Raw genomic sequence first — 27,984 nt, 5'->3', positions numbered from 1 at the left:
TGATGTGTTCATTCATCATGTATATCTAATAACCCTTGCGACTTGCCGGTAAACGTGTCGGCTGAAAACACCGTAGCATAGCAACAGCGTCAGGCATGATTGTTAGCGTTTGAGGCGGTGAATGTGTGTTTTCGTTGTTCAGTGTAAGAAAACACCGTCCGGTATATTTCAATATGGCAGATGAAGCTCAGGAAATACCTAAAGATGATACTGATGTGCAGGATACACAAGAATCCCAGAAACCCGACGCAGAGGCCGACACAGATGCAGGTCAGGTACCCGTTACAGAGGATATGAATCAAAACCAGAGTGACGAGACAGATGGGCCAAAAGAAAAAGAAGATGGAAAAACTGGTGAAGATGAGACTGACAACACTGCCCCCGAGTTTGCTGTTCAGGCAAGTGGAGGAGAGGATGAACCGAATGCCCCCCAAAAAGAACTGGTGAAAGAGTCGGATAAAGATGATGAAGAACAGACTGTACCTAAAGCAGTGGCAGAAGGGGGAGAAACAGAGGGGACTGGCGAAGTAGTAGCAGAGGAGGGGCAAGCGACAGAAGAACAGCCGTCTGAAGATGTAAAACCAGAAGATGAGGAAAAAGCAGAGCCAGCAGAGGAACAAGGTTTGCATCACACAATTCAAATTTCCATCTGTATTATAGACGAATATTGTGTGCCGAAACAAATCCACATTAGATAGCAAATCCAATATATCTGCAACTGTGCAAATAAACATTTATGATGTCACATGTCATTGTAACAATTTAATACAGAGATGCCAACCTCTACGATTTTATCATAGTCGCTACGAATTTTAGCCTCAAACCATGCCAATATGATTGCACTAGACATTCTATGAAGTTTGAAGACAATTATTTAAATTTGGATATATAGACAAAAACAGTTTTTGTCGTTTAAAATACGTTTTCGCCAAAAAGAGACGACAAGAAGAAATGTAATGCTGATAATTTGGAAATCTGCTCTTGGAGGTATGTGAAATTAAAGCTTCACTCTTGATTAGGGACCGTTCATAATTGTTGGCTAGCGGGGATGATGATGATTTTTGTGGAGAAGCATGTACAATGTGAATGACCCCCCCTAAAATGTATGTATAAAATAAGTTACCACCCCCTGCATGTCATGTACAAAATCAATGACCCTCCTCCCCTGCCCATAATTTCTAAGCATAATTTTATACATTATTATGAAAAACATTGCTGGAACCACCCCCTAGTTCGTGTGTACAAAATTGCTGTCACCCCTAGCTCGCCAGAACAAAATAGGTGACCCCGCCTTAAAATCATCATCACCCCCCCCTAGCAATAAATTATGAACGGTCCCTTAGTGTCATATTATCTTTCTCAGAATCCATCATGATTTTAAGTATTTAGTTGAGTACTAATTTTATGGTAAAACTACTACTTTTGAGCCTGGAAACTACTATTTGCAACACTTTGGGGTTGGCATCTCTGCTAACATATATTGTGCTTCAGAAATGTTTAACTCCTTTCTCATCTGGTCACGTTAGTTTCATGTCACATAGGTCACTAAGGTGTCAAGTCTCATTGGTCAGCTGAGATAGCACTCATAATGTGTATGACAACTATATATGTACATGGTGTCCATATTTCATAGAAGAGACTGTAAAGTTAGATAACACCGACCAATCAATCAACATGAAGCTAAATCTCTGTACAAAGAATGTTGTTTTTACATGTAGGTGCTCCCTTCCTTTGTGCTCTATTGAACTTACATGTAGAAACACTTTTGACTAATTCACAACAGTGATTAATCAATCAACTCGTTATAGTGATAATTCCTTTAATCAATGTTGTTGTTTTCCGAATCAGCTGATCATTCCACATGCTTCATGTACATATTTCATAACATGCAACATATTCACCACATCAGGTCTGAATTTATAACCTAATCATTTGCTGAATAATTACCCCAGACATGAGAAATACCAAATGAAAGCCACTGATACCAGCTGTGTATTTTAGACTCCGGCAGAGGCATGACTGTTATTGGGCTATTTTGCAAAGTCTTTTTAAAGGTAATTTGAATACAACTAATTATACCTCTAATAATAATTAACTGTTTACGTGATAACAATTGAGTTAGTAAATTTTGTATGAATTCTATACAATCTGGTTTAGTTTAGCCAGTGAGTGACAATATATCGGTTGTTGCTGTTTTGAGTACATGATGTATTATTGTAAACACAGTACATAAACAAACAATCACATAATCACCTGGCATGATTTAATATCAAGGTATAAAACACTGAAATGGTATGTAAATCAATCTCACACATCTTACCTACCACACAATCACAAATCTGAACATGCCTTCTTTCCTGGGATATATTTTTGTCCATCAAAATATAACCATTAGGGGTGTTTCCAAATAATGGCATCTGATGAGATTCCTCAATCTCTTTATCTGTTTGTTAATGCTGACAATAATTGTTCTTTGTAATATCAACATCATCATAGATCATTAGTAACCAATTTTCAGAAATGTGTATAGATACTGCCTCCAAGTTTATTTCACTGTGCATACAGAAAGTAGCGCAGCCTCTTGTTAGCCAGTTAACCAGCTCAGGACAGCTATGGTGAGCCCAAGGGGCAGTGTTAGACAGTAGGATGGAAGCTAGATCTACCCTTCAATTGAACCTGTGACACTACTGTCTTTTGAATTTCCAGGTGAAGCTGAAGCTGAAGGGAATGCTCGAGCGGAGGACTTTACAGATGGTAAAGTAGAAGATCCAGAGGCTGCTCAAGAAGCAGATGCTCAGCATACAACTGAAACTCCTGCCCAGGAGGAGAGACCTCGATCAAGCAGTACTAGAGGCAGCAAACGACTCTCCCCTCAACCCCAGGCTGAGGGAGGCAGTCCACGACAGTCTCCTGCCCCTAGTGCAAAGGAGACAAGCAGGACACCCCCAACCCCTGAGGAAGGTAATGAGGGGTATCCGTCCCAGCCTCCCCCCACTCAGGCTGATGTTGAGGTTATCCCTGAGGCACCCCGAGTTCCATCAAGAGAAAGGACAGACACATCACTTGAAGGCACAATGTCTAGCTCAGCTCTGGTAGGTAGATAGTTGCCCAAACATTAGGGGTTGTGTTGACTTTCATTCAGTGATCTCATCTTGTTTATATCTTCCTTATATATATGCCAAGAAGCTGGATGAAAAATAAATTGTCAGGATTGACAAGGTAAATTACTAATCAAGAAATATATATCTGCTTTGTTTTAATATTTTAACATAGTATTATAAGAATTGAAGTCATTATGAATTATGTCCAGTTTTATTCCCTTACTGGTCAACGTGTTACAGAACATGGTGTGGTCATTCGGCCTGAATCGCAGCATCCCGGTGCTCAACCTGACCGATGGAGTGAGGAAGGTGATCATGTACCCCTGTGCCCATGTCGGCGTCCTCTACGACTTCCACAACAACAAACAGCACATACTACAGGGGCATGTAAGTCACAGACATCGCAGTCAGATCTTGTAGTTTGCTACCATTCTGTATGAAGATCTGACAAACACCCAATTGAGCAATTGACTCACGGACTCACTGATTCTCACTTGAGTCACTGACTCACCGATTGACTCACGGACTCACTGATTCTCACTTGAGTCACTGACTCACCGATTGACTCACACTGACTGATTCTCACTTGAGTCACTGACTCACCGATTGACTCTCACTGATTCTCACTTGAGTCACTGACTCACCGATTGACTCGACAGACTCACTGATTCTCACTTGAGTCACTGACTCACCGATTGACTCACAGACTCACTGATTCTCACTTGAGTCACTGACTCACCGATTGACTCACGGACTCACTGATTCTCACTTGAGTCACTGACTGACTCACCGATTGACTCAGACTCAACAGACTCACTGATTCTCACTTGAGTCACTGACTCACCGATTGACTCGCAGACTCACTCACTGATTGACTCACTTGAGTCACTCACTGACTCACCGATTGACTCACACTGATTCTCACTTGCAGACTCACTGATTCTCACTTGAGTCACTGACTCACCGATTGACTCACAGACTCACTGATTCTCACTTGAGTCACTAACTCACCGATTGACTCACAGACTCACTGATTCCCAGATGAGTCACTGGCTCACCGATTGACTCACAGACTCACTGATTGCCAGATGAGTCAGTGACTCACTGATTGACTCCCAGATGAGTCACTGAATCAGCAAATGACCCACAGACTCCCCAATGGCCTCACTTACTCACATCCTAACTGACTCTTTGTCTCCCTTTCTGCAGGCAAACCCCATCACATGCACATGTGTGAGTGAGGACAAGCGATGGCTGGTGACGGGCGACAAGGGCTCGGACTCCATGGTGATTGTCTGGGACACCTACACCGGGTAAGTTGTGCGTCAGACACACGTCCACTGTAGTGCAGGACAGAATGAAGCCAGGTGGACCAATGAACCTTTTTATGTGAATATTAAGACTAGATTTTGGAGCATTTCCTTATTTTGAGACCAGATATGATTTTGGCAACAATGGGAAAACATTTGTTTTCATAATCATTTTCTTTTTTAATAAATCTTAAAACAGTGGGGTATTTTCTTGACAGAAACAGTCTGAAGTATAATTATTCATGCCAAGCATTTTTTGGGACAATGTGTGTCATTGCCATGGTTATAAAGGAATACTGCTTACTTTTCATTTATGTGCTGGGTAATTCAGCCTCAAATGTACCCACCAGTGGTTTAATCCCCTGACCATGTCACACAAAAAGACACTAAACGATGGTACTTCATGTTACCCTGCCTGGCAGTAAGGGGACCTCACCACTTTCTACTATTCCTCAGAGTCTTTGTGCTGTGAATGTGGGTCCAGTTTTATTCTTCTCTGTCTTCAGCATTCCCATCCAGACCATGTTTGATCCTAACCCCGAGGGAGGGGTGGTTGCCGTGGCGCTGACCCCAGATGCTCGTTACCTGGCAACCCTAAGTGCATCAGAAACACAGGTATTATTCATTATTCCCCGCAACACGTTTTGCGGGGAGTATTATTTTAGACTCCGTCCATCCGTGTGTCTGTCCATCCATGCATATTCGTCTCTTCCGGAGCAGACCATAAAAAATGTTAAATATTTCTTCACCAAACTTTGCACATAGATAAGGTATGATGGTGAACTGGTGCCTTTTGCTAGGTTTGGATTTCTGAATAAAATATGTTTTGCGTTTCCATGGCAACAAGTTTTACTTTGACTGAAATTGGTGATAGTGCTCCAGTAATTCCACTTGTTGGTATTCAAGAACCTAATGACATAAATCAACAGTACCACTCTATTTCTGTATCAGCATTACTGAGGTACATCAAACAGTGGAAGCACTGAGGCAGTCTATTGTTGATACAAACATGCTAGTGTATGAATAGTTTACATAGTATGTATGTTTTCATTAGATCAATGTGAAGAACAAGGTAACATTTGACATAGTCATAACTAGTTGACATATTCATGAAAAGTATTTTTACCATTGGGGGAATATTGATGGCTTTGTTTTCTTGTCATATACTCTGTGGGAATCTGAGTTAGAATAGGTCCCTATTTCTGGGTATAAAGTGGATAAAGTCAACAGGCTCATGTGATGTTGCTGAAAATATCAACCAATCAATATCACAAAAGAATTGTGGTCCTGTCTTTGCCTGGGCTGGTTGTGTATCTCCCCAAACAACATGCTCATGCTGTCAAACACTGGTTTGTCTGGTGCCGACTCACTATACACCAGCCATGTGGTCCTCTCTTTGCCTGGGCTGGTTGTGTATCTCCCCAAAACAACGTGCTCATGCTGTCAACCACTGGTTTGTCTAGTGCCGACTCACTATACACCAGCCATGTGGTCCTGTCTTTGCCTGGGCTGGTTGTGTATCTCCCCAAAACAACGTGCTCATGCTGTCAACCACTGGTTTGTCTGGTGCCGACTAACTATACACCAGCCATGTGGTCCTGTCTTTTGTCTAGTGTATCTCCCCAAAACAACATGCTCATGCTGTCAACCACTGGTTTGTCTGGTGCCGACTCACTAATACACTAGCCATGTGGTCCTGTCTTTGCCTGGGCTGGTTGTGTAACTCCCCCAAACAACATGCTCATGCTGTCAACCACTGGTTTGTCTGGTGCCGACTCGCTAATACACCAGCTGGTCCTGTCTTGTGTATACACTAGCCATGTGGTCCTGTCTTTGCCTGGGCTGGTTGTGTATCTCCCCCAAACAACATGCTCATGCTGTCAACCACTGGTTTGTCTAGTGCCGACTAACTAATACACTAGCCATGTGGCTGGCAAGTGCAGCAATAAACAACCGATACACATAAATCAGATGAGTAGGAAATGGATGAAGTAAGGTAAACCAAGTAGAGGGTTTGTTTTATGTAAAGTACCGTACTACATATACTTCAACCGTGTATTTCATATCAACACCCCCAGATTCTATCTATCTGGGACTGGACTATTGACGGTGAGACGCCAGTGTGCACTGCAGAGCTCGACGTCAAGTATGGTGTTCAGAACTACATCTTCTTCAACCCAGAGGACATCCACTTCCTCGTCACCAACAGCGAGTCACAGGTCATCTTCTTCCAGTGGGTGAGTAACCATAGTAACAGCATCCTCATATCAACATACCGATGTGGACATGGGCCAGGGAGTTGGGTGACAGGAGGCACTAAAGGAGTCGGAGTGTTGCCAAATTTATCACAGTCTTGAAAAAAAGGTCCAAGTTGTGTTGTTTTCGAATAACAGTATTATAGATGTGAATATCATCTAAGGACTTTTTGGGAGGGAGGTCATAGAAAACCATTTAAACAGGGACCTAGATAAGCTTGACCATCAACTGTAAGATTTAAAGTTTTTCCCTGTCCCCCTTCATCCTGACTTATCACACCCTGTTCTATTTTGAAATGCCCAGGTTTGTGAAAAACTGTTCTCCAGTAAACATAATCCTTTGTTCATATTCCATGTATTTTTCCACTTTATATTCGGAGAAGTACAGTTATCACTGACTCAGTATGGTAAACCTTGCCACAAAGGATTAAATGTGTATGTCCTTTAAATCTGCTCTTAAGTTTGAACACTGTGAGACATTCAGTCTATCCTTGCTAGGAGGAGCGCAGGATGGAGTACTTCGCCCCACCCCTCACAGACCAGGACTTCAACAAACCTGTGGGGCGCTACAGCCAGTCAATTTTCCAGGCTAGCAGTACCCGGGCTCTTACAGGAACCTCCCTCGGTAACCTGGTGGTCTGGGACAACAATCAGGTCCTCACCAAAGGTGAGTTGACTGACCAGGCTGTGTTGACAAGGTACAGGGGAAATGGGGAAAATACTTAATGATCTCGCACACACTACATTCCTACACCCTCCTGGCTACTTATCACTGCTCTGTGTGGGTGCTGAATTTATCCAGTGATTCTACCTATCCTGGTTCCAGTCATAGGCACCCTAGGTTGTGGGACTCAACCCAAAAAGTACTAGAATCTGTACTTTACTAAGAAAGTGTAATCCCAAATATAACATATGTTACCCTAGGTTGTGATGTCAAATTATAGAGAACATGCTTTAAGTCAAATTAATTGCTCAAATCAGCTGCTTCCTGAAGAATAATGAACGAGCCCTAATAGTCCTGAATTAACAGATTTGGGTGATTTCTCCATTACATATTAGGATGACTATCAAATTTAAGGTTGCCCAATCAACAAGGTATTTTTTACTTCTTTAAATTCTCTGTGGTAGAAGAAATTGTAGACTCAAAATTTCTTTTTAAATTGCATTTGTTCATATAGAAAAGGTGTATTCCTAATATTATACATGAAGCCAATTTTGGGTCTAAATGCCATAGCACTGAGAAACCACAAGGTGTCTAATTGATCCACAATTACGTGGCCTTTGTTATTTACATCTAGAACTGTCCATTTAAGTCAGTTTTGATAAATACATAAACCAGATATGCTTGTCTAAATCCATAGCTCATTGGTACCTAGAATTAATAAAGCTCAACATAATGATCATAAAAAAAGTGAATCGCTAAAGATCACCTGACAACCTCCAATTGAAGGCAAAATTTCAGGCAGAGATTAATCACACCAGAGTACCAATTTTCATCCATCGAGATTATGTATTACACAACACTTACTGTGTGTTGCCTTGCAGTGGTGACATCAGAGCAGACCGCCAACAAGAAGGCCTTGAAAATCATCAAGCTACAAGACCGTGGCATCAACGTCCTCACCATCACAGACAAGTACATCGTCGTTGGGGACATCGCTGGTCATGTCAAGTTCTTTGACCAGAGCCTTAAGCTTATCTACTGGTAAAGTACCCTCTGTTTGAGATACAGCAGCCCTATCCCCAAACCAGAAATATGCTTCAGATTATTTGCAGGGACAAAAAGTGTCTATTATGGCTTAGAAAAAAGATCAAATCTATTTCATAGGTTATCGAATAAAATTTTCAAACATTTGTTTGAGGCAAACAGGCTTGTTCTTGACACAATAAAATTGAGAAGGATGGAAAAAAATGAACAGACGAGTATTCCATGGCATGCATATATATTGTGGCTGTTTGAAACATGGAAAGTTCAGTTGTAGCTGATAAGCTCCATCCAGCTGACATTTCTACTCTGATAAGAGATACAATCAAAGTTCATATTGTCCATGTCATGGGCGGATCCAGGATCCAGGAATTGTGAAAGTTTGAACCCCCCATTGGCTCCGTGAACGCAAAAAGATCTTCAATGTGGTCTTAAGTCATTTTCAAAAGAGGGGGGTGTCGAACCCCCAGGACCCCCTGTCTGGATCCGCCAATGGATGTTCTTCATCAAGACATAAACATGCTAAAGTATCTTATCAAACATGAAGATCTCCATCTCTAACTGATGCTATGTCACGATAAGCACTTAAACTATGGAAAGTCGAGTGAAGTTAGTCCTGGGATGCCACCCTGTAGAAGGAGGCTCATCAAAGGGTTCTCTCCACCACCAACTCCACTGAGAAATTGTTGGTATAATTCCCAGGTGCAGGTACCTCCCTGGGTATACAGACCAGCTGCGGGAAGGTAGACTTGGAAGACATCGTTATATGTTGATGTTTGAACAAACATTTCATGTGGAGTTTGTGTTTTTCAGGTACCAGGATTTCGGCCTTGGACCTGTCAATGCTCTGTCATTCTCCTTTGTCCCAGAGTTCACACCAGTGTGAGTAGATTGGGACAAAAACATTCTTAAGGTGTAGCAATACATTTCATTGTCAGTTTGAGAAAACATTCGGAAATGTGAGGTAGCAGAATGTTTTACTATTTGATAGTTGTACATTTATTACTCACTTGTACAAGGTCATGTTTACTTTTGAGGATTTGAACGATGTAATGAGGATGTTGAATATAATTACCATTTTCTTCATCTTGTGCAGATTAAGATCTGACTTAACAAAACTTATGGTCCTGATTGTGTATCTCACCCAGACAACATGCTCGTGCTCTCAACCACTAGTTTGTCAGGCCCAGAGTGACTGTACATGTTGTTTCCCCATTGTTTGACTGTACATGTTGTTTCCCCATTGTTTGACTGTACATGTTGTTTCCCCATTGTTTGACTGTACATGTTGTTTCCCCATTGTTTGACTGTACATGTTGTTTCCCCATTGTTTGACTGTACATGTTCTTTCCCCATTGTTTGACTGTGGATGTTGTTTCCTCATTGTTTGACTGTACATGTTGTTTCCCCATTGTTTGACTGTGCATGTTGTTCCCTTATTGTTTGACTGTGGATGTTGTTTCCCCATTGTTTGACTGTACATGTTGTTTCCCCATTGTTTGACTGTACATGTTGTTTCCCCAGTGTTTGACTGTACATGTCTTTTCCCCAGTGTTTGACTGTACATGTTCTTTCCCCATTGTTTGACTGTGGATGTTGTTTCCTCATTGTTTGACTGTACATGTTGTTTCCCCATTGTTTGACTGTACATGTTGTTCCCTTATTGTTTGACTGTGGATGTTGTTTCCCCATTGTTTGACTGTACATGTTGTTTCCTCAGTGTTTGACTGTACATGTTGTTTCCCCATTGTTTGACTGTGGATGTTGTTTCCGCATTGTTTGACTGTACATGTTGTTTCCCCATTGTTTGACTGTGGATGTTGTTTCCCCATTGTTTGACTGTGGATGTTGTTTCCCCATTGTTTGACTGTGGATGTTGTTCCCCCATTGTTTGACTGTGGATGTTGTTTCCCCAGTGTTGGACTGTGATTGTTGTTTCCTCAGTGTTTGACAGTACATGTTGTTTTCCTCATGTTATTTTTTTCTGCATGCACTTTGCCTAATGTTTGATTGGTGTGTGTTGTTTGTGACAGAGCGGCAGAGAACTCCAAGTACCCACCAGATGCCACCATTGCTGCCAGGAAGTTTGTTATCCGAGATTTTGTTGTCGGCAGCAACATCGCAATATTTGGCAACATCACAGCAGATGGCACCAAGGTTGAGGTTTGTACAAATTATACAATACTACCGTTTTAACAGAACTCTTTGCTTGTTGTTGGAATGAGCCATAACTGTGGTCCTGTCATCTCCAGCTTGGCAAATATCTCTGTAGAGTTGCCTCCCTTTGGTGTGCCAGGAACCTGTGTTCTTGGGTTCGAATCCCAGATTAACCCTACATTTCTGCACCTTATCCATGCTCATGAGTTTCACCAGAGCTGTGTGTACACAGACTTGTATCATTCTGAGTTCATCCCACATCAGGCTGTTTAGGAAATATATTTAATTGTTACAGCTTAAATATGTACCATTTCCCCAGGCCCACACATGTCAGTGAAAACACGCTTTTAATGAAAAAATGTTTTGCTGTGTTTTGAAAATGATTCCAACATGGTCAGATATTGAACAGTCGCAGTCTGTTCAGTCCAGACCCGTGAAGATCCAGGGTAGAATAGGTCTTCAGCAACCCATGCTTGCTGTAACAGGCGACTATGCTTGTCGTAAGAGGCGACTAATGGGATCGGGTGGTCCTGCTCGCTGACTTGGTTGACACATGTCATCGGTTCCCAATTGCGCAGATCGATGCTCATGCTGTTGATCACTGGATTATCTAGTCCAGACTCGATTATTTACAGACCACCGCCATATAGCTGGAATGAATATTGCTGAGTGTGGCGTAAAACTAAACTCACTCACTCACTCACTGTTCAGTCCACTAAGATAATAGCAGTCTATGTAATAAAACTGAAGTCTACTGATGCTTAGAATGTTCAGACTAGTACCAACAAAATAACAAGCAGACACGACAGTATACAGATGTTTACTACATTGTTCACTGTTTGTGAGAAACTTTTCATCGAGACATGCCTCACATGTGAAGATGTGCTGTTTGGGCCATGTGTTTTGAAGGATGTGGGTCTAGCAATTTCATGTGCATTGCACACATAGTGTCATATTAGCACCAAAGTATCAAGACATTGTCCAGTGATCCACTTTCATAACCTGTTGTCAGGAATGTAGTTTCTTGAAACTGGTTTACTGGAAGAATCAAGCTCCCTGATTAGCCAGTCACCACTTTGTATAGTATGACCAGAAATTATTGAGAATTTTAGGAATATGTTTAATTGGATTTCTAGTATAAACAACCTTGACCAGCTATCAAGTGCTTGGTTTCATTCAAGAGAGACAACTCTGTTAATCCTTTTTCATTAGTTTGTGAAGAGTTATCCCCCTTTGTTTACTTGCTAGCAGACAACATTTTCAGTGATCCTCAGTATGGATGATTTAGTGAAGAGGAAGTTGATTTTAGAGTATTATAACAAGGATCATGAAACCTGAACAAAAGGAGCGAAGGTTGAACTGGTGCTTACAGCATAGAAATTTTAACTGGGACAATGTGATTTTCTCAGATGAAAGTTCTGTGTGGCTGTTTCCTAATACACTGAAATTCTGGACCAAACTGAAAAACCTTTGTATCAGCACCCAAAGTACAGTCCGAAATTTAACGTGTGGGTGGCATATCTTTGTTAGGGGCAACGCCCCTCTGTGTATTTGAAGGGAATATGAACAGTGAGCGGTACACAGATATCCTCAAGGGACATTTACTTCCATCTGCTCACGTGTTCTATGGAAATTTTTGGATTTTCCAGCAGGACAACGACCCAAAACATCATTCAAAGCATTCACAGGCCTGATTTCGGACCCAAAATATGACATTATTAGATTGGCCAAGCTATAGCCCTGACCTATATCCAATAGAAAATGTTTGGGGACTTATGAAGGAAAGTGTCAATAAGAAAAATTTGACAAATATTGCTGAACTAAAAGAAGAGGTGGTCCGATATAGGGACAGCATGGACCACGACTTTCTAACTTCTTTGATCAGTAGTATGCCCCGCCGCATTGAAGCCTGCATTGCGGCCCATGGTGACTTGACAAAATACTAACTGTTCACCTGTCTTTGAATCTGGAGTTATGTTCTGCTAATATTCACATTTAATACGTGAGTAATGAGTGAAAAAATAAAAAAACTTACAATTTTAAATTCTAAATAATTTCTGGTTGTACTGTATCTGCTGCTTCTGTATTATCATCATTTAAACATTGAATTATCCGACATCTGTACATTCCGAATTCCAACACCATTTTCTGGTCCCAACGACACTATTAATCTGTACAATCCGACATCCTCTCCCCATATTGGACTAAAATAGCCAGTCAACCTGTCAGTGGCCAGTTGACAACTAACATCCTGTTACTGGTAATCTCTTTGGTCCCAGCACTTGCTAACCCAGGGAGGTAATTAGCAGTGTGAGAACGCCTGTACCTTGGTTTTTACAAGCTGAGTGGCCAATGTGATAATAAATCCAATGCTGTATACAGAATTTTTTTTTTCCCCATTATTTACCAAGAAAATAGCTATTAAGCATTAATTTCATGATATCAGCCAGTTACAATGTATGGTACTGTTTGAAAAGTATTCAAGCAGGGAGACATTGAATTATCCGACACTCTGTATAATATGACATTTTTTCCCGGTCCCAGTGAGTGTCGGATTATACACTGTGTAACGATACATTAGTGCACTGTGTGTTTTCATGTGAGGATATGATTCTGTATATGTTTTTGGGGTTTGTTGTTTGTTTTGCTGTAGCAATAGTCACTTTCTATAAACAGTTATTGCTATTGTTTCAATGACTGTCTAGTATATTTTGTCAGTCAAATATGGCATAGAGGTTTTGTACTAAGTGTTCAAGTTCACTACTAATAATGACCGCTTCAAACCTGTTATCACAGCTATGTTTTTCTTTTGAACAATGCTCTGAAAAATGTCTTTTAAGAGGTTTCTACATGATATGAGTGATATTTTCTTGTCATGATCAGAGTGTTCCATAGGTTAAGTGGTAAAGTTTAGTCTCAATATTAGTTTAGTAGAGAGGTCAGCACCCCCAGCATCCGTAGCAAGTTTTGTATCCATTATGTTGTCATGTGACTTCTCCTTCCATCAGGTGATCCATCGGGAACATGACGCTTCCATCCATGCACTGGCCTCCCATCCCACAAAGTGAGTTGTCTGCCCTTGGGGACTATTTGAGTAACCTCCCTTCACAATAGATCTACAGTAAAAATACATGCACATTGAAATTTATTAACAGCCTTGTGGAAACTTATTAACTGATTTAGTTGAAAGTTTTGTTTGAATAATGTTTAAGACATCAGTACTGTGTCATGTGATAGATCATAAAAATTATCAAATTATGATTTGGCAATGGTCTGTCACTATATGTATCTTTAGAACTTTTACCTGACAAAAGTATGGGTCTAGGACAATTCCCACCCGGACAATTGCCACCCAGACAATTCCCACCTAGGACAATTCCCACCTAGGACAATTCCCACCCAGGACAATTCCCACCCAGGACAATTCCCACCCAGGACAATTCCCACCTAGGACAATTCTCACCTAGGACAATTCCCACCCGGACAATTCCCACTCGGACAATTCCCACCCCAAAATAAAAATAACATGAAGAACATAGTTCAGTTTCAACATTTATTCATTTTGACATAAATACCATATAACAATATTCTATTACTTTCTTCATGACATGCTGTAGTATGGTTGCACTAATCAGGTTTTATTGATCTTATTTAATACACAACAAATAATAGCATTTTTTTAAAATAAGGAAGCACTATTTTGTGACATACATAAGTTTACAGCAACTTTTCAAATTTTACTGATATTGACAAGCACTATAGCATGAACTGATATTGACATGTTTACATGTTTACTGACATAGACAAGCACTATAGCGTGAACTACTTTCAATTCAAGTTCGCTACATTCTAATGTTGTGGGCAACACTTCGTAGTAAGTCTATACACAGTCTGTTAGGGTAGTCCGTGGCGATTGACTGCAGGCGCTGATGGCAAGCACAATACTGTTTCCTTGATCGGCAATGTTCAACCCAGATAGCATCTGGGTTATGACCTGGTCGTTGAGGGCCTGTTCTCGTCTGAGCTGTGGACGGCCTATGTAGGTGTCCTGAAAGTAGTCTATAACGGGTTGTAGTTCTTCAGGCAGGTGTTCTGTCAGCGCCTCAAATGCTCCAACAACCTCATCTTCTGGTATGAACGCTAAGGCGGGAATCATTCTTGATAGAGTTTGGAGTTCACATCAAAGTCAAAATTTCAATATTTTATCATTTTCAATATTACACCAAAGTCAAAATTGATAGAGTTTGGAGTTCACATCAAAGTCAAAATTTCAATATTTTATCATTTTCAATATTACACCAAAGTCGAAATTTCAATATTTTATCATTTTCAATATTACACCAAAGTCAAAATTTCAATATTTTATCATTTTCAATATTACACCAAAGTCGAAATTTCAATATTTTATCATTTTCAATATTACATCAAAGTCGAAATTTCAATATTTTATCATTTTCAATATTACATCAAAGTCGAAATTTCAATATTTTATCATTTTCAATATTACACCAAAGTCGAAATTTCAATATTTTATCATTTTCAATATTACACCAAAGTCCAAATTTCAATATTTTATCATTTTCAATATTACACCAAAGTCCAAATTTCAATATTTTATCATTTTCAATATTACACCAAAGTCCAAATTTCAATATTTTATCATTTTCAATATTACACCAAAGTCGAAATTTCAATATTTTATCATTTTCAATATTACACCAAAGTCACTATTTCAATATTTTATCATTTTCAATATTACATCAAAGTCGAAATTTCAATATTTTATCACTTTCAATATTACACCAAAGTCGAAATTTCAATATTTTATCATTTTCAATATTACATCAAAGTCGAAATTTCAATATTTTATCATTTTCAATATTACACCAAAGTCGAAATTTCAATATTTTATCATTTTCAATATTACACCAAAGTCACTATTTCAATATTTTATCATTTTCAATATTACACCAAAGTTGAAATTTCAATATTTTATCATTTTCAATTTACACCAAAGTCACTTTTTCAATATTTCAAAGCCTGGCCAGTCGGGAATTGTCCTCATCATTATAGTGAAAATAACTGGGTGGGAATTGTCCTAGGTAGGAATTGTCCGGGTGGCATTTGTCCGGATGGGAATTGTCCTGCTCCCCAAAAGTATATATGATATTGCGTATCAGTGGGTGTAACATATATAATGAATGTAAATTTCTACTATGCTATGATCCTGTAGACCTCCAGGGCTTCCATTCAAGTAAACTTGGTATAAGTTCCATTCCCATGGTTCTCAGAATCTCAAATTACCTGCCAGGCAAGCTTCAATGTTTGGTTAGTGATATCAGCGACATGGCAGCAAGACCCTTCTCACTTGTCCTGACGTTTGATTGGTTAGTTAAGCATTAATAGAAAAGAAGGGAGGGAAATTTGAAGTTTCAAGATCCACAGGAATAAATAAGGGGCTTGAACCTGGTCGACTACAAGCCCAGGAGATGAAGGGGATGCTGGGGTTTATTTGAAATCATAAATGTTGTAATGATCATTCATTATATTATGTACAGAGCTTTATTACAACTTTTGTTTCCATTCTTGTTTCTAATTTAGTCCTTACCTAGCAATCGGCAGTTACTCTGGACTTCTGAAGATCTGGAACTATGAGCAAAAGTAAGTATTGTGGTGTTGATGTAGTGATGCTGAACACTGCAGTAAATGGTAACATTTGCTTCTCCATCACAGAATTAGGGGTACCAATGTTGCAAAAGTTTGTGATGATATTAAAGTTTTGGTGACATAATGTTGTTTCTGATGGATGGTACAAAGATAGATGATCCAACCAGGATACATGGTATCTGCTGTAATGTTGTTTCTGATGGTACAAAGATAGATGATCCAACCAGGGTACATGGTATCTGCTGTAATGTTGTTTCTGATGGTACAAAGATAGAGGATCCAACCAGGGTACATGGTATCTGCTGTAATGTTGTTTCTGATGGTACAAAGATAGATGATCCAACCAGGGTACATGGTATCTGCTGTAATGTTGTTTCTGATGGTACAAAGATAGATGATCCAACCAGGGTACATGGTATCTGCTGTAATGTTGTTTCTGATGGTACAAAGATAGATGATCCAACCAGGGTACATGGTATCTGCTGTAATGTTGTTTCTGATGGTACAAAGATAGATGATCCAACCAGGGTACATGGTATCTGCTGTAATGTTGTTTCTGATGGTACAAAGATAGATGATCCAACCAGGGTACATGGTATCTGCTGTAATGTTGTTTCTGATGGTACAAAGATAGATGATCCAACCAGGGTACATGGTATCTGCTGTAATGTTGTTTCTGATGGATGGTACAAAGATAGATGATCCAACCAGGGTACATGGTATCTGCTGTAATGTTGTTTCTGATGGTACAAAGATAGATGATCCAACCAGGGTACATGGTATCTGCTGTAATGTTGTTTCTGATGGTACAAAGATAGATGATCCAACCAGGGTACATGGTATCTGCTGTAATGTTGTTTCTGATGGTACAAAGATAGATGATCCAACCAGGGTACATGGTATCAATGTTGTTGTTTCTGATGGATGGTACAAAGATGATGGGTACAAAGATAGATGATCCAACCAGGGTACATGGTATCTGCTGTAATGTTGTTTCTGATGGTACAAAGATAGATGATGGTACAACCAGGGTACCATGGTATCTGCTGTAATGTTGTTTCTGATGGTGACAAAAGATAGATGGATACATGGTATCTGCTGTAATGTTGTTTCTGATGGTACAAAGATAGATGATCCAACCAGGATACATGGTATCTGCTGTGATGATGGTGTTTCTACACGTATCTGCTGTACTGATGGACAAAGATAGATGATCCAACCAGGATACATGGTATCTGCTTGTGACTTGTTTCTCCGTCTGTACTGGATGTTGCAGGGGCGTTGATGGTGACAAAGATGAGACCTGTGGATGTTTGACCGTGGGAACCTCATGGTACAACTGTGTTCCTCAATCAAACATTTTTATCTGGAATCTCTTAGAATCAACTAGTTTATCAAACATTTTTATCATAATCTAGAACTTACAGCAGTATTAAACATGTACAGTGAAACCTGTCTAAACCGGTACCCCACGACCGAAATAAAATGCTGGTTTAGAAAGGGTGCCGGATTAGTCAGTTACGATCATTTTCCAACATGGCTGCCATTTACACTTGTCAATCTCATTATCTCTTTAATGCCTTTGACCTTTTGTTATTCTGCAACAAATTAAAACAATGTTGATGACAGATAATTATTCTTTATTCAGCACTAAACATTGTTCAAAGCATCACACTTTTGTCAAAATGTCCGAAACCCATCATGACACACAAAGTGACTGACGAGTCAATAAAACCAATGCCTAGTTGTATACTCCCCGACACATTTCACTCACTTGAAAACAGTTAATGCAATCCCCAGTGTTTATAAAGCGTAAATGGGTACATTGTGTAAGCCCATTTCTGGTGTCCCCGACCTGATGCTGCTGGAATATTGCTAAAAAGCAGCGTAAAACCAAACTCAGTCAGTATAAAGCATACCCGCAGTAATCCTAATGATTGGACTGCTCATACCCATGCGTAGCTTAGAAACTTTGATTCACCACGCAATCACTACTTCCTGATTATCTAGCATGCCAAGAGGATTACAGTGTAATTAGTGTATTGGATTATGGGTCCTTGACAGTCCTTGGACTGCTCCTTAGTCCTTGGCCGGCTTAGACAGTGTTAATTACAGTTGAAATTGCTTGTTGGGACCTGAAAGACGTGCCGGAATACGGAATAGACAGGTGCCAGATAAGACAATATTTTAATGATCATAATATCATTGTAAAATGGCGGGAACAAAATTTTATGCAGGTGTTGACAGAGTGCCGAATTAGACAGGTGGCAGGTTTCACTGTAGTTTCTCACAAGTAATATATTTTCAGTCTGCAGGTTTAGCCACATGTACAAAGCCCCGATCTTGTAGTGTTTGGACCGGCAAGCCCAGCCAGAAATATTCCTTGTAATATTAAAATCTACTGAAAATGATACCATAGTACAGAGTTCAGGCTGTTAGGCAGGAACATTGGTTCTGCATGCTTCTGTGAACATGCTTCCATGAACTTGAATATTGATTCCATTCATTACAGTGATAAATACTTGGGAGTACTCAGTATCGAACTGTCTCATGACTCTCCATCACTGATAATGTTGTTGCTTGTGACAGCTATTTATTAAAATATACTCACTTTTATCACAGTGAACATTCTCATGAAAACATCTCCTGCTAGCATCTTGTCATGGTGTTTCAGCTGTGGGTTTCACCAATGGATGTGTGCGTGTGTTGGATGCCATCACTCTCCAGGAGGAGATGGAGGAGCCTTTCCGCTATGCCAGAGATGCCGTCACCCACATAGCATTCTCACACGACTCTCAGTACCTCGCAACAGCTGTAAGTATATCATCACAGCCTTCTCACAGTCACAGTGTATCATTCCTGTGTCACAGTCTCAGTCTCTGTTGTAGGATGCAGAGTACACAGTGACAGTGTATAATTCCTGTGTCACAGACTCAGTCTCTGTTGTAGGATGCAGAGTACACAGTGACAGTGTATAATTCCTGTGTCACAGTCTCAGTCTCTGTTGTAGGATGCAGAGTACACAGTCACAGTGTATAATTCCTGTGTCACAGTCTCAGTCTCTGTTGTAGGATGCAGAGTACACAGTGACAGTGTATAATTCCTGTGTCACAGTCTCAGTCTGTTGTAGGATGCAGTACACTGACAGTGTATAATTCCTGTGTCACAGTCTCAGTCTCTGTTGTAGGATGTACACAGTGACAGTGTATATTCCTGTGTCACAGTCTCAGTGTATAATTCCTGTGTCACAGTCTCAGTCTCTGTTGTAGGATGCAGAGTACACTGTTGTGACAGTGACAGTATAATTCCTGTGTCACAGTCTGTCTCTGTTGTAGGATGCAGAGTACACAGTGACAGTGTATAATTCCTGTGTCACAGACTCTGTCTCTGTTGTAGGATGCAGAGTACACTGTGACAGATGTACACAGTGAATTCCTGTGTCACAGTCTCAGTCTCTGTTGTAGGATGCAGAGTACACAGTCACAGTGTACAATTCCTGTGTCACAGTCTCAGTCTCTGTTGTGATGCAGGTACACAGTGACAGAGTCACAGTCTCAGTCTCTGTTGTAGGATGCAGAGTACACAGTGACAGTGTATAATTCCTGTGTCACAGTCTCAGTCTCTGTTGTAGGATGCAGAGTACACAGTGACAGTGTATAATTCCTGTGTCACAGACTCAGTCTCTGTTGTAGGATGCAGAGTACACAGTGACAGTGTATAATTCCTGTGTCACAGTCTCAGTCTCTGTTGTAGGATGCAGAGTAATTCCTGTGTCACAGTGACAGTGTATAATTCCTGTGTCACAGTCTCAGTCTCTGTTGTAGGATGCAGAGTACACAGTGACAGTGTATAATTCCTGTCTCTGTTGTAGGATGTCACAGTCTCAGTCTCTGTTGTAGGATGCAGAGTACACAGTGACAGTGTATAATTCCTGTGTCACAGTCTCAGTCTCTGTTGTAGGATGCAGAGTACACAGTGACAGTGTATAATTCCTGTGTCACAGTCTCAGTCTCTGTTGTAGGATGCAGAGTACACAGTGACAGTGTATAATTCCTGTGTCACAGTCTCAGTCTCTGTTGTAGGATGCAGAGTACACAGTGACAGACTCAGTCTCTGTGTACAAGAAGGAGGTACAAGAAGGAGGGCCGGGGGACTGGCAGCCCCTACACCTACATGGGACGACACCGAGCTCACTACAAGCCCATCAGGGACATCATGTTCGGAGTGCAGCTTGACTCCACCGCCCCCAGGCTGCTCTCCCTTGGGGAGGACAGGGTCATGGTAAGTCTAATATACCATTATTTCTGTATCAACTAGAATATGCTAGTTTTCTATAAATCCCCTGGAATATACTAGTCAACACCTATTATTGAATTTCCTTTGCAGATGTCAGAAATTCTGCAATGCTTTAAAATATGAAGAAATGCTTAACTATCAAATATACTAACTAGTATTTCAAGCTGATAATTATAGTAGGTGTATTGATTGAACATTTTAAGCCATTTTAAGCCTAAATGTAGATTTGTACAGTTGAAAAGTTGGTTTCAGCCATAAAAGTTTGTCTGATATTGGTTGACTAGTAATAATGGCTTTGTTGTTGTATTTAAGAAGAGTGAGTGAGTGAGTTTAGTTTTACGCCACTTTTTGCAATATTCCAACAATACCACGGCGGGGAACACTAGAAATGGGCTTCACACATTGTACCGATGTGGGGAATCAAACCTGGATATTTAAGAAGAAAACAAATCCAAATTTGAAACAGATTTACTTTAAACATTTCACTATCTTGAACGCTTTAGACACAGTTGTTTGATTTCGATTTGTTTCCCGTGCAGGTAGAGTATGACCTTGAGAATAGTTACCGTGACAACATAAAGTTGTCCAGCACCGACCGGATTGAGCAGAGTGCTGTCCCCTTGTGTATGGCTTGGTATCCACCAATCACAAAAGAACATTTCATTGTTACAGCTGACGATCAGGTATGTCTGCTGCAGTTGCTGAATAGTAAGATGCCGCTTGTGAAACTGTTTCTTTTTTGGTTTTTATATCATTGTTTATGTCTTGTGATATTTAATCTTTCGATGATAAAATTCTGAGGCAGGCTGTAGGTATTGAAATGATGGAAACATGTGGTTTTGGATGGTTTTGGAGGGTACTGGGTACATTTTAGTATTTTGACTTTGTTTAGGGAACTTTTCTGTACACTGAAACGTACCTGGGGCACAGTTCTGTAGTATCTGTGCTGACAACGACCCCCTCACCGTTACTGGGATAAGTTCACAACATTCAAATCCATTTGTTTCAGTACAAATTCAAGTTGTACAACACCACCACCAAGATGTGTAGGAAGACGCTTCTAGGGCCAACATATGGCACTCCCGTCACAAAGTAAGACCTTTATGCCTTCACCTTTGACCTACCATTGAACTTTGCACTATAACCCTTCACTGAATTCATCTCAAAGGCCTTCATACTTTCACCTTTGACCTGTCATAGAACTATAACTCTTCACTGAATTTTTTTTACCTGCTGTTATGTGAAAGATTGTTCTGCTGTTACATCTAGTTACTCAAACTAGTTGGCGAAAGATATACTAAAACATAAAAATATAAAAAGAAATGTGATTATTAACAAGTCATGTGACTTCTAGCTGATCATGATGTACAGAGTCCGTGCTGTGGTAACCATGGAAACTTGTGCCATGTTTCAGGATACGAGTGATTCCAACCAAAGATGAAGTCAAAGATAAACGTTACGTGGCGTACACGACAGAGGACAAAGTTGGCATGAGTATTCTCCCCTTGACCGGTAACCCACACAACAGCATGGCGCTGGTGGCTCATCCTAGCGGGGTAAGCTGTTGTAGTGTCCTCACATCAGTAGAGTTTCCTGCCACTGCACGACTTAGCTGCTTGTTACTTTTACCACAGCAACAAATTCTAATCACTGAACCATTGGCAGTTGATCAGTTTTTGATTTACCTGTAGTATCACTGTTTCTGGAGAACAGGTCCAAGACAGGTTTTCTGGTCAGGATCTTGAGTCTTGAGTAGTTCAAGTTTGTGTCTCCAGCTGTAGCACATATGGTTACATTGTTACAGATCGCCAACCTGACATGCAGTAGTGACGGTCGCTACTTGTTCACCGCTGGTGGAGCGGACGCCGCCGTACACATGTGGGAGGTGAACATCAGGTGAGTCAGTCACAAACACATCGTCAGCATAAACTTGTTACGAACTTTGATGGTTAGCATCAGTGAGATACAGATTCCTGAAGTTCCATCACACCAGAGTTACTGACGTCAACACTCTTGAAGATTGACTCGCCCCATAACAAGCTATGAGTGACATATTCACTCCCTCAGTACAAAACAAGAGTTTGTCAGTTGTGAGATGTTACATGGTCCTATGTACAGCATTTAGGTCAGAAAACAGGTAGTGTTAAACAGTTAGTTGCGTAGTGCAGATAAATGGGTGACTGTGTTCACCATTGTGTACTAGCCCAGACTTAAGCCGGTTTTATAGTGCTAGCTCACTGAGATACCATGTTGCAGTTAAGCATGAATACCCCACTGAGATACATGATACTCCGAACCGACGAGTCGTTGTACCCATTAATGCCGAGCGCCAGACAGGGACCAACAAGTTCCATATTTTAATGTCTTTTGGTATGATGCAGCTGGGGATTGAACTCACGACCTACCATTCTCCGGGCGGACGCTCTAACCACTACACGACTGAGGCAGTGGTGTAGTGACTGAAGTCAACAGAATCATGTTAAACAATGTTTCATCCACAGCGCTCTCGAGGGCCAGGCTCAGCTGGGAGGAGAGGACTTGATCCCCTTCTATGGTTTACTGGAGGGCGGCCGTGACGGCGACCTGTTTGCGGAATTAGAGGACTACTTCTACTACGCACAGATCAGGAGGTAAGTGCCTCACACTTCTGGTCTAGATTTACAGTCACACCTGTGAGTTCAACTGAGCCAAAGCTTGTCTCGGCTGACATCATGATGCATCACTGAACGTTTACTTGTAGACTTAAGTCTTCTTGCTCAAAATGTTTCTGTTAGAATATACATAAGTTTTCAGTCTAACTATTGCTACAACAATCAAGAATGTATTTCATCATTATGTGTATATTTTAGAGAAGATATCAGGAATAGCTTGATTCTCTTTGTGTAGTTCTACACAGAATTTCTCTCACAACATCTTTGAGTGGCATTCAAAAGAATTTCTCTCACTTATAAGAGTAGTTTTATTGGACAGATATTTTTGCATCATGCTTTTCGAGTTATGCTCAAGATTATGATTATAGGAGTGAATTGGAGGTAGCTATCCCAGTGGGAACTAGATAGGACAATCTTGGTGATCAAGGATGCCAACAGTTTGATCACATGGTTGTCATGCCTATAGGATGCCAACAGTTTGATCACATGGTTGTCGTGCCTATAGGATGCCAACAGTTTGATCACATGGTTGTCATGCCTATAGGATGCCAACAGTTTGATCACATGGTTGTCATGCCTATAGGATGCCAACAGTTTGATCACATGGTTGTCATGCCTATAGGATGCCTGGTTTGTGGAAAGAGACTGACTTGTTTATATTCTGAGGCCAGGGGCTAAAAGTAAAATATAGTCCTGAAAATACTTGAAATGGTCCTCTATCTGTGGTCAAATGCAACGTCTCTAACTTGTGGATTACTTCCTCTTCAGTCAAAGTGTGAACACCATGGAGACAAGGCAAGTGTCCATCAAGATCCCGCTGTCGGAGGTGCCCTTTGTGATGCGGGCCATGGGCTTCTACCCCTCAGAGCAGGAGGTCAGCATACGGCAGTAGCAGTACACACTTGGTCTTCTTAATCAGTTCCAGTTGGTAGTCAAGAGAAATAGAAAAGGACTATAACTGAAATGTTATTTTGATGTAAACACAAGAGCTTCTTCCTGATCCTGTACTGTGACGTTTAGACACGAAGGAAACTACACTTGTTGATTTGATTTATTATTAGACGTACATTCTGTGTTGATGTCCTGTAAATCAAAGTTAATTAAGATTACATGACTGTCTGTACTGGTTATGAGATTCTGACACTGTGATCTGTTACACATGGACTGTTCCAAGTTCTTGACATGTACTGAATTCCTAATGTGTTGGCAGATTGAGGACATGTTGAATGAGGTGAAGTTCGGCAAGTACGTGGAGACAGGACAGTATGTCAGCGACATTGACCTTGGAGACTTCATCAAGTGTGAGTACAATTACGTTAGTTATGACAAGCTGACCATGAAAGGAGGGGATGTCTGTAGTTAGTGTTCTCCGAGACTCACCCTAAAACAATCAGGGGAGACAATGCCATGTAATTATTTCCCTTTACTTTCCACAAACAAATTAATTCCCCAGTCTCTTCACTTGCAGTGTATACATTATAAGAAGCCCTGTCATGGGCGTAACTTATGACATACTGCAAGAATTTGTTATTACAAATCAGTAGAACTCAAGGTACAAATGCACTCTGTAGGTCGGGGACAGCAGTCAGGCGCGTGTTGAAGGTCAAGGATCCCCCCCAAGAAAACAATATCTGAAGCCTATTCTTGTGCCACAGTTTTGTCGAAATATTACTGCATGTGCATTGAGAGATTTAATGCTTGCATGTGACATAGTTGAGATCACCCCTTGCAAGGCATTTAAATAATCTGAGGAAATGAAATTAAGCTCCTGAAATGTGTCTTTTAAAGGATCGATTCCTGCAAAAATCTGGACTTGTACACATAACATGATGTATTTCATGTTACGTGTAATCATGGTTATGTGTCAGAATGGTACATGTGGTATGGTATGAGTAGGCATTTAATGATAAGGCATATGTAGGCATGGCATGTGTAAGTTGAGTATATGCAGACAGGGAATATGAAGATGTGGTATAAGTAGACTGGGAATGTATAGGCATTTATATGGCATGTATAGATACTGTATGTGTAGACATTGTACATGTGGTATGGTATGAGTAGGCATTTAATGATAAGGCATATGTAGGCATGGCATGTGTAAGTTGAGTATATGCAGACAGGGAATATGAAGATGTGGTATAAGTAGACTGGGAATGTATAGGTATTTAACATTGAGGTATATGGCATGTATAGATACTGTATGTGTAGACATGTTGTGTGATTGTATGGGTTGTTTGTTTCAGTGTATGTGAATCACCGACCAGCATTTGGCCTGTCCCCGGAGAAGATTCTATGGGCATTTGACACCCTGGGGATACCGACTGACCAGGGTCCAGCTGTAGAGAGGGGAGAACTACTGGAGATACTGCAGAGCAAAGGTATGGACAGTTGCCACTGACTAGTGCTTGACCGTGTATCTTCACCTCTCTGTTCTCCCAGGCCTTGGCACCTTGAGTGTACTCACCAGTACTTGACACCCTGGGTGTACTCCCCAGTACTTGACACCCTGGGTGTACTCCCCAGTACTTGACACCCTGGGTGTACTCACCAGTACTTGACACCCTGGGTGTACTCCCCAGTACTTGACACCCTGGGTGTACTTGCCAGTACTTGACACCCATGGGTGTACTCCCCAGTACTTGACACCCTGGGTGTACTCACCAGTACTTGACACCCTGGGTGTACTCCCCAGTACTTGACACCCTGGGTGTACTCACCAGTACTTGACACCCTGGGTGTACTCCCCAGTACTTGACACCCTGAGTGTACTCACCAGTACTTGACACCCTGGGTGTACTCCCCAGTACTTGACACCCTGGGTGTACTCACCAGTACTTGACACCCTGGGTGTACTCGCCAGTACTTGACAACCTGGGTGTACTCACCAGTACTTGACACCCTGGGTGTACTCCCCAGTACTTGACACCCTGGGTGTACTTGCCAGTACTTGACAACCTGGGTGTACTCACCAGTACATGACAACCCGGGTGTACTCACCAGCACTTGACACCCTGAGTGTACTCCCCAGTACTTGACACCCTGGGTGTACTCGCCAGTACTTGACACCCTGGGTGTACTCCCCAGTACTTGACACCCTGGGTGTACTCACCAGTACTTGACACCCTGTGTGTACTCCCCAGTACTTGACACCCTTGAGTGGTGTACTCCCCCAGTACTTGACACCCTGGGTGTACTCCCCAGTACTTGACACCCTGGTGTGTACCTGGATGGGTGAACTCCCCCAGTACTTGACACCCTGGGTGTACTCCCCAGTACTTGACACCCTGGGTGTACAACCCGGGTGTACTACTTGACACTCACCAGTACTTGACAACCTGAGTGTACTCACCAGTGTACTCACCAATACTTGACACCCTGTGTGTACTCAAGTCCCCAGTACTCCTTGACACCCTGGGTGTACTCCCCAGTACTTGACACCCTGGGTGTACTCCCCAGTACTTGACACCCCTGGGTGTACTCCCCAGTACTTGACACCCTGGGTGTACTCCCCAGTACTTGACATCCTGTGTGCACTCCCCAGTACTTGACACCCTGGGTGTACTTGTACTTACTTGACACCCTGGGTGTACCCACCAGTACTTGACACCCTGGGTGTACTCACCAGTACTTGACACCTGGGTGTACCCACCAGTCCTTGACACCCTGGGTGTACTCGCCAGTACTTGACACCCTGGGTGTACTCAACAGTACTTGTCAACCTGGGTGTACTCGCCAGTACTTGACACCCTGGGTGTACTCAACATTACTTACTGACCAGTACTTTCCACCCTGGTTAACCTCACTTTTGGTCCTTTGCATCACTGACATTTATCTGAATATCGACCACTTAATTTACCCTGGTTTTGCCCTCCAATTCTTGACACCGTGTGTGTACTAGGTTACCAGTACCTGGTACCTATAGTCACCCACTGACCAGCTGTTGATGGTCTTCTTGTAGCCACTGACCAGACTATGCCTCCCTGCTGACCAGACCTTGGTAGTGCGCAATGTTCATACTTTCCTTATTGTGTTGCAGGTGAACACATGACAGAGTACGAGCTCGCGGAGTACCTCACCACCCTGATGGGCTTCAACCCCGAGGGCGGCAAGTGTGAGCTGCAGAACTTTGACGCCACCGCGGCGGGGGACCTCATCGACCAGAACCTCCCCTACACAGTCACCGGGGAGATGTTCTCCAAGGAGATTCTAGGCTTCTCTATGTATGATGGCAACTCTGCCCCAACCTCATAAACATCAAGCCTTATAGGCATGCTGGAATCTAAGATCTTCATACATATGGCCAGTGGTTTGGCAGTCAACTTTTGTTACCCTTGACCATGTGACTACAAGCCAAGTGTTGTAACTCAGTGGACTGCTAGGTTAAATCATGTGATTGCTGTTTGAGAATTATTCATTGTAAATACTGTAATATTTCATGTAAAACAACTCAGGCTCATGTTTTAATCATGATTTAAGATGTCCTACATTTTAAGTAATAATTTCTTTGGTTGTCAACACAGTCAACACATAAGATAATCCATCATCTGTCAAAGCCAAAGGTTAAAGCTCTCATTCAATACTGAGAAAGGCATTCTGGTTTAATATATGTTATGTTTTTTGTTTGAGTTTCATGTTAATACTAGTACTTGATAACATTTACAACCTTTTGTTATTCAATGATGTTCCAAACTGGCCACCATTCACTCTCTGTGTTTGTATGTAGAAATGAAACTGTCAGACATTGTATATTTTCAAGTTGTGAATAGTAACTTATTGTACATATATGAAAATGTTACAAAGCTGTGATATGAATATTGGTCAATAAAATAATTATTTCCTGTA

The 27,984-nt window shown here is 41.3% G+C and overlaps 1 protein-coding gene across 1 annotated transcript; it reads left to right on the top strand.

Annotated features, from left to right (window-relative positions):
* The first annotated feature begins 57 nt into the window (after positions 1 to 57).
* Positions 58 to 27,984, top strand: LOC124266119 (cilia- and flagella-associated protein 251-like). The gene is given in 25 exon segments (XM_046700931.1): positions 58 to 621; positions 2,713 to 3,092; positions 3,342 to 3,488; positions 4,311 to 4,414; positions 4,918 to 5,026; positions 6,490 to 6,648; positions 7,165 to 7,333; positions 8,212 to 8,371; positions 9,185 to 9,253; positions 10,405 to 10,534; positions 13,537 to 13,592; positions 16,130 to 16,193; positions 18,504 to 18,510; positions 18,870 to 19,009; positions 19,084 to 19,106; positions 20,326 to 20,476; positions 21,031 to 21,174; positions 21,501 to 21,583; positions 21,906 to 22,047; positions 22,296 to 22,387; positions 22,993 to 23,121; positions 23,911 to 24,016; positions 24,353 to 24,443; positions 25,386 to 25,520; positions 27,179 to 27,984. Coding segments are annotated over 25 exon segments (3,453 nt in total). The 5' UTR covers positions 58 to 173; the 3' UTR covers positions 27,394 to 27,984.

The sequence above is a fragment of the Haliotis rubra genome, unplaced genomic scaffold (genome assembly GCF_003918875.1).
Source record: "Haliotis rubra isolate DU_JTF1 unplaced genomic scaffold, ASM391887v1 Scf123, whole genome shotgun sequence".
Taxonomy (NCBI): Eukaryota; Metazoa; Mollusca; class Gastropoda; order Lepetellida; family Haliotidae; genus Haliotis; species Haliotis rubra.
Note: the sequence above shows the minus strand (reverse complement) of the source record. Positions and strands in the feature narration are given on the sequence as shown.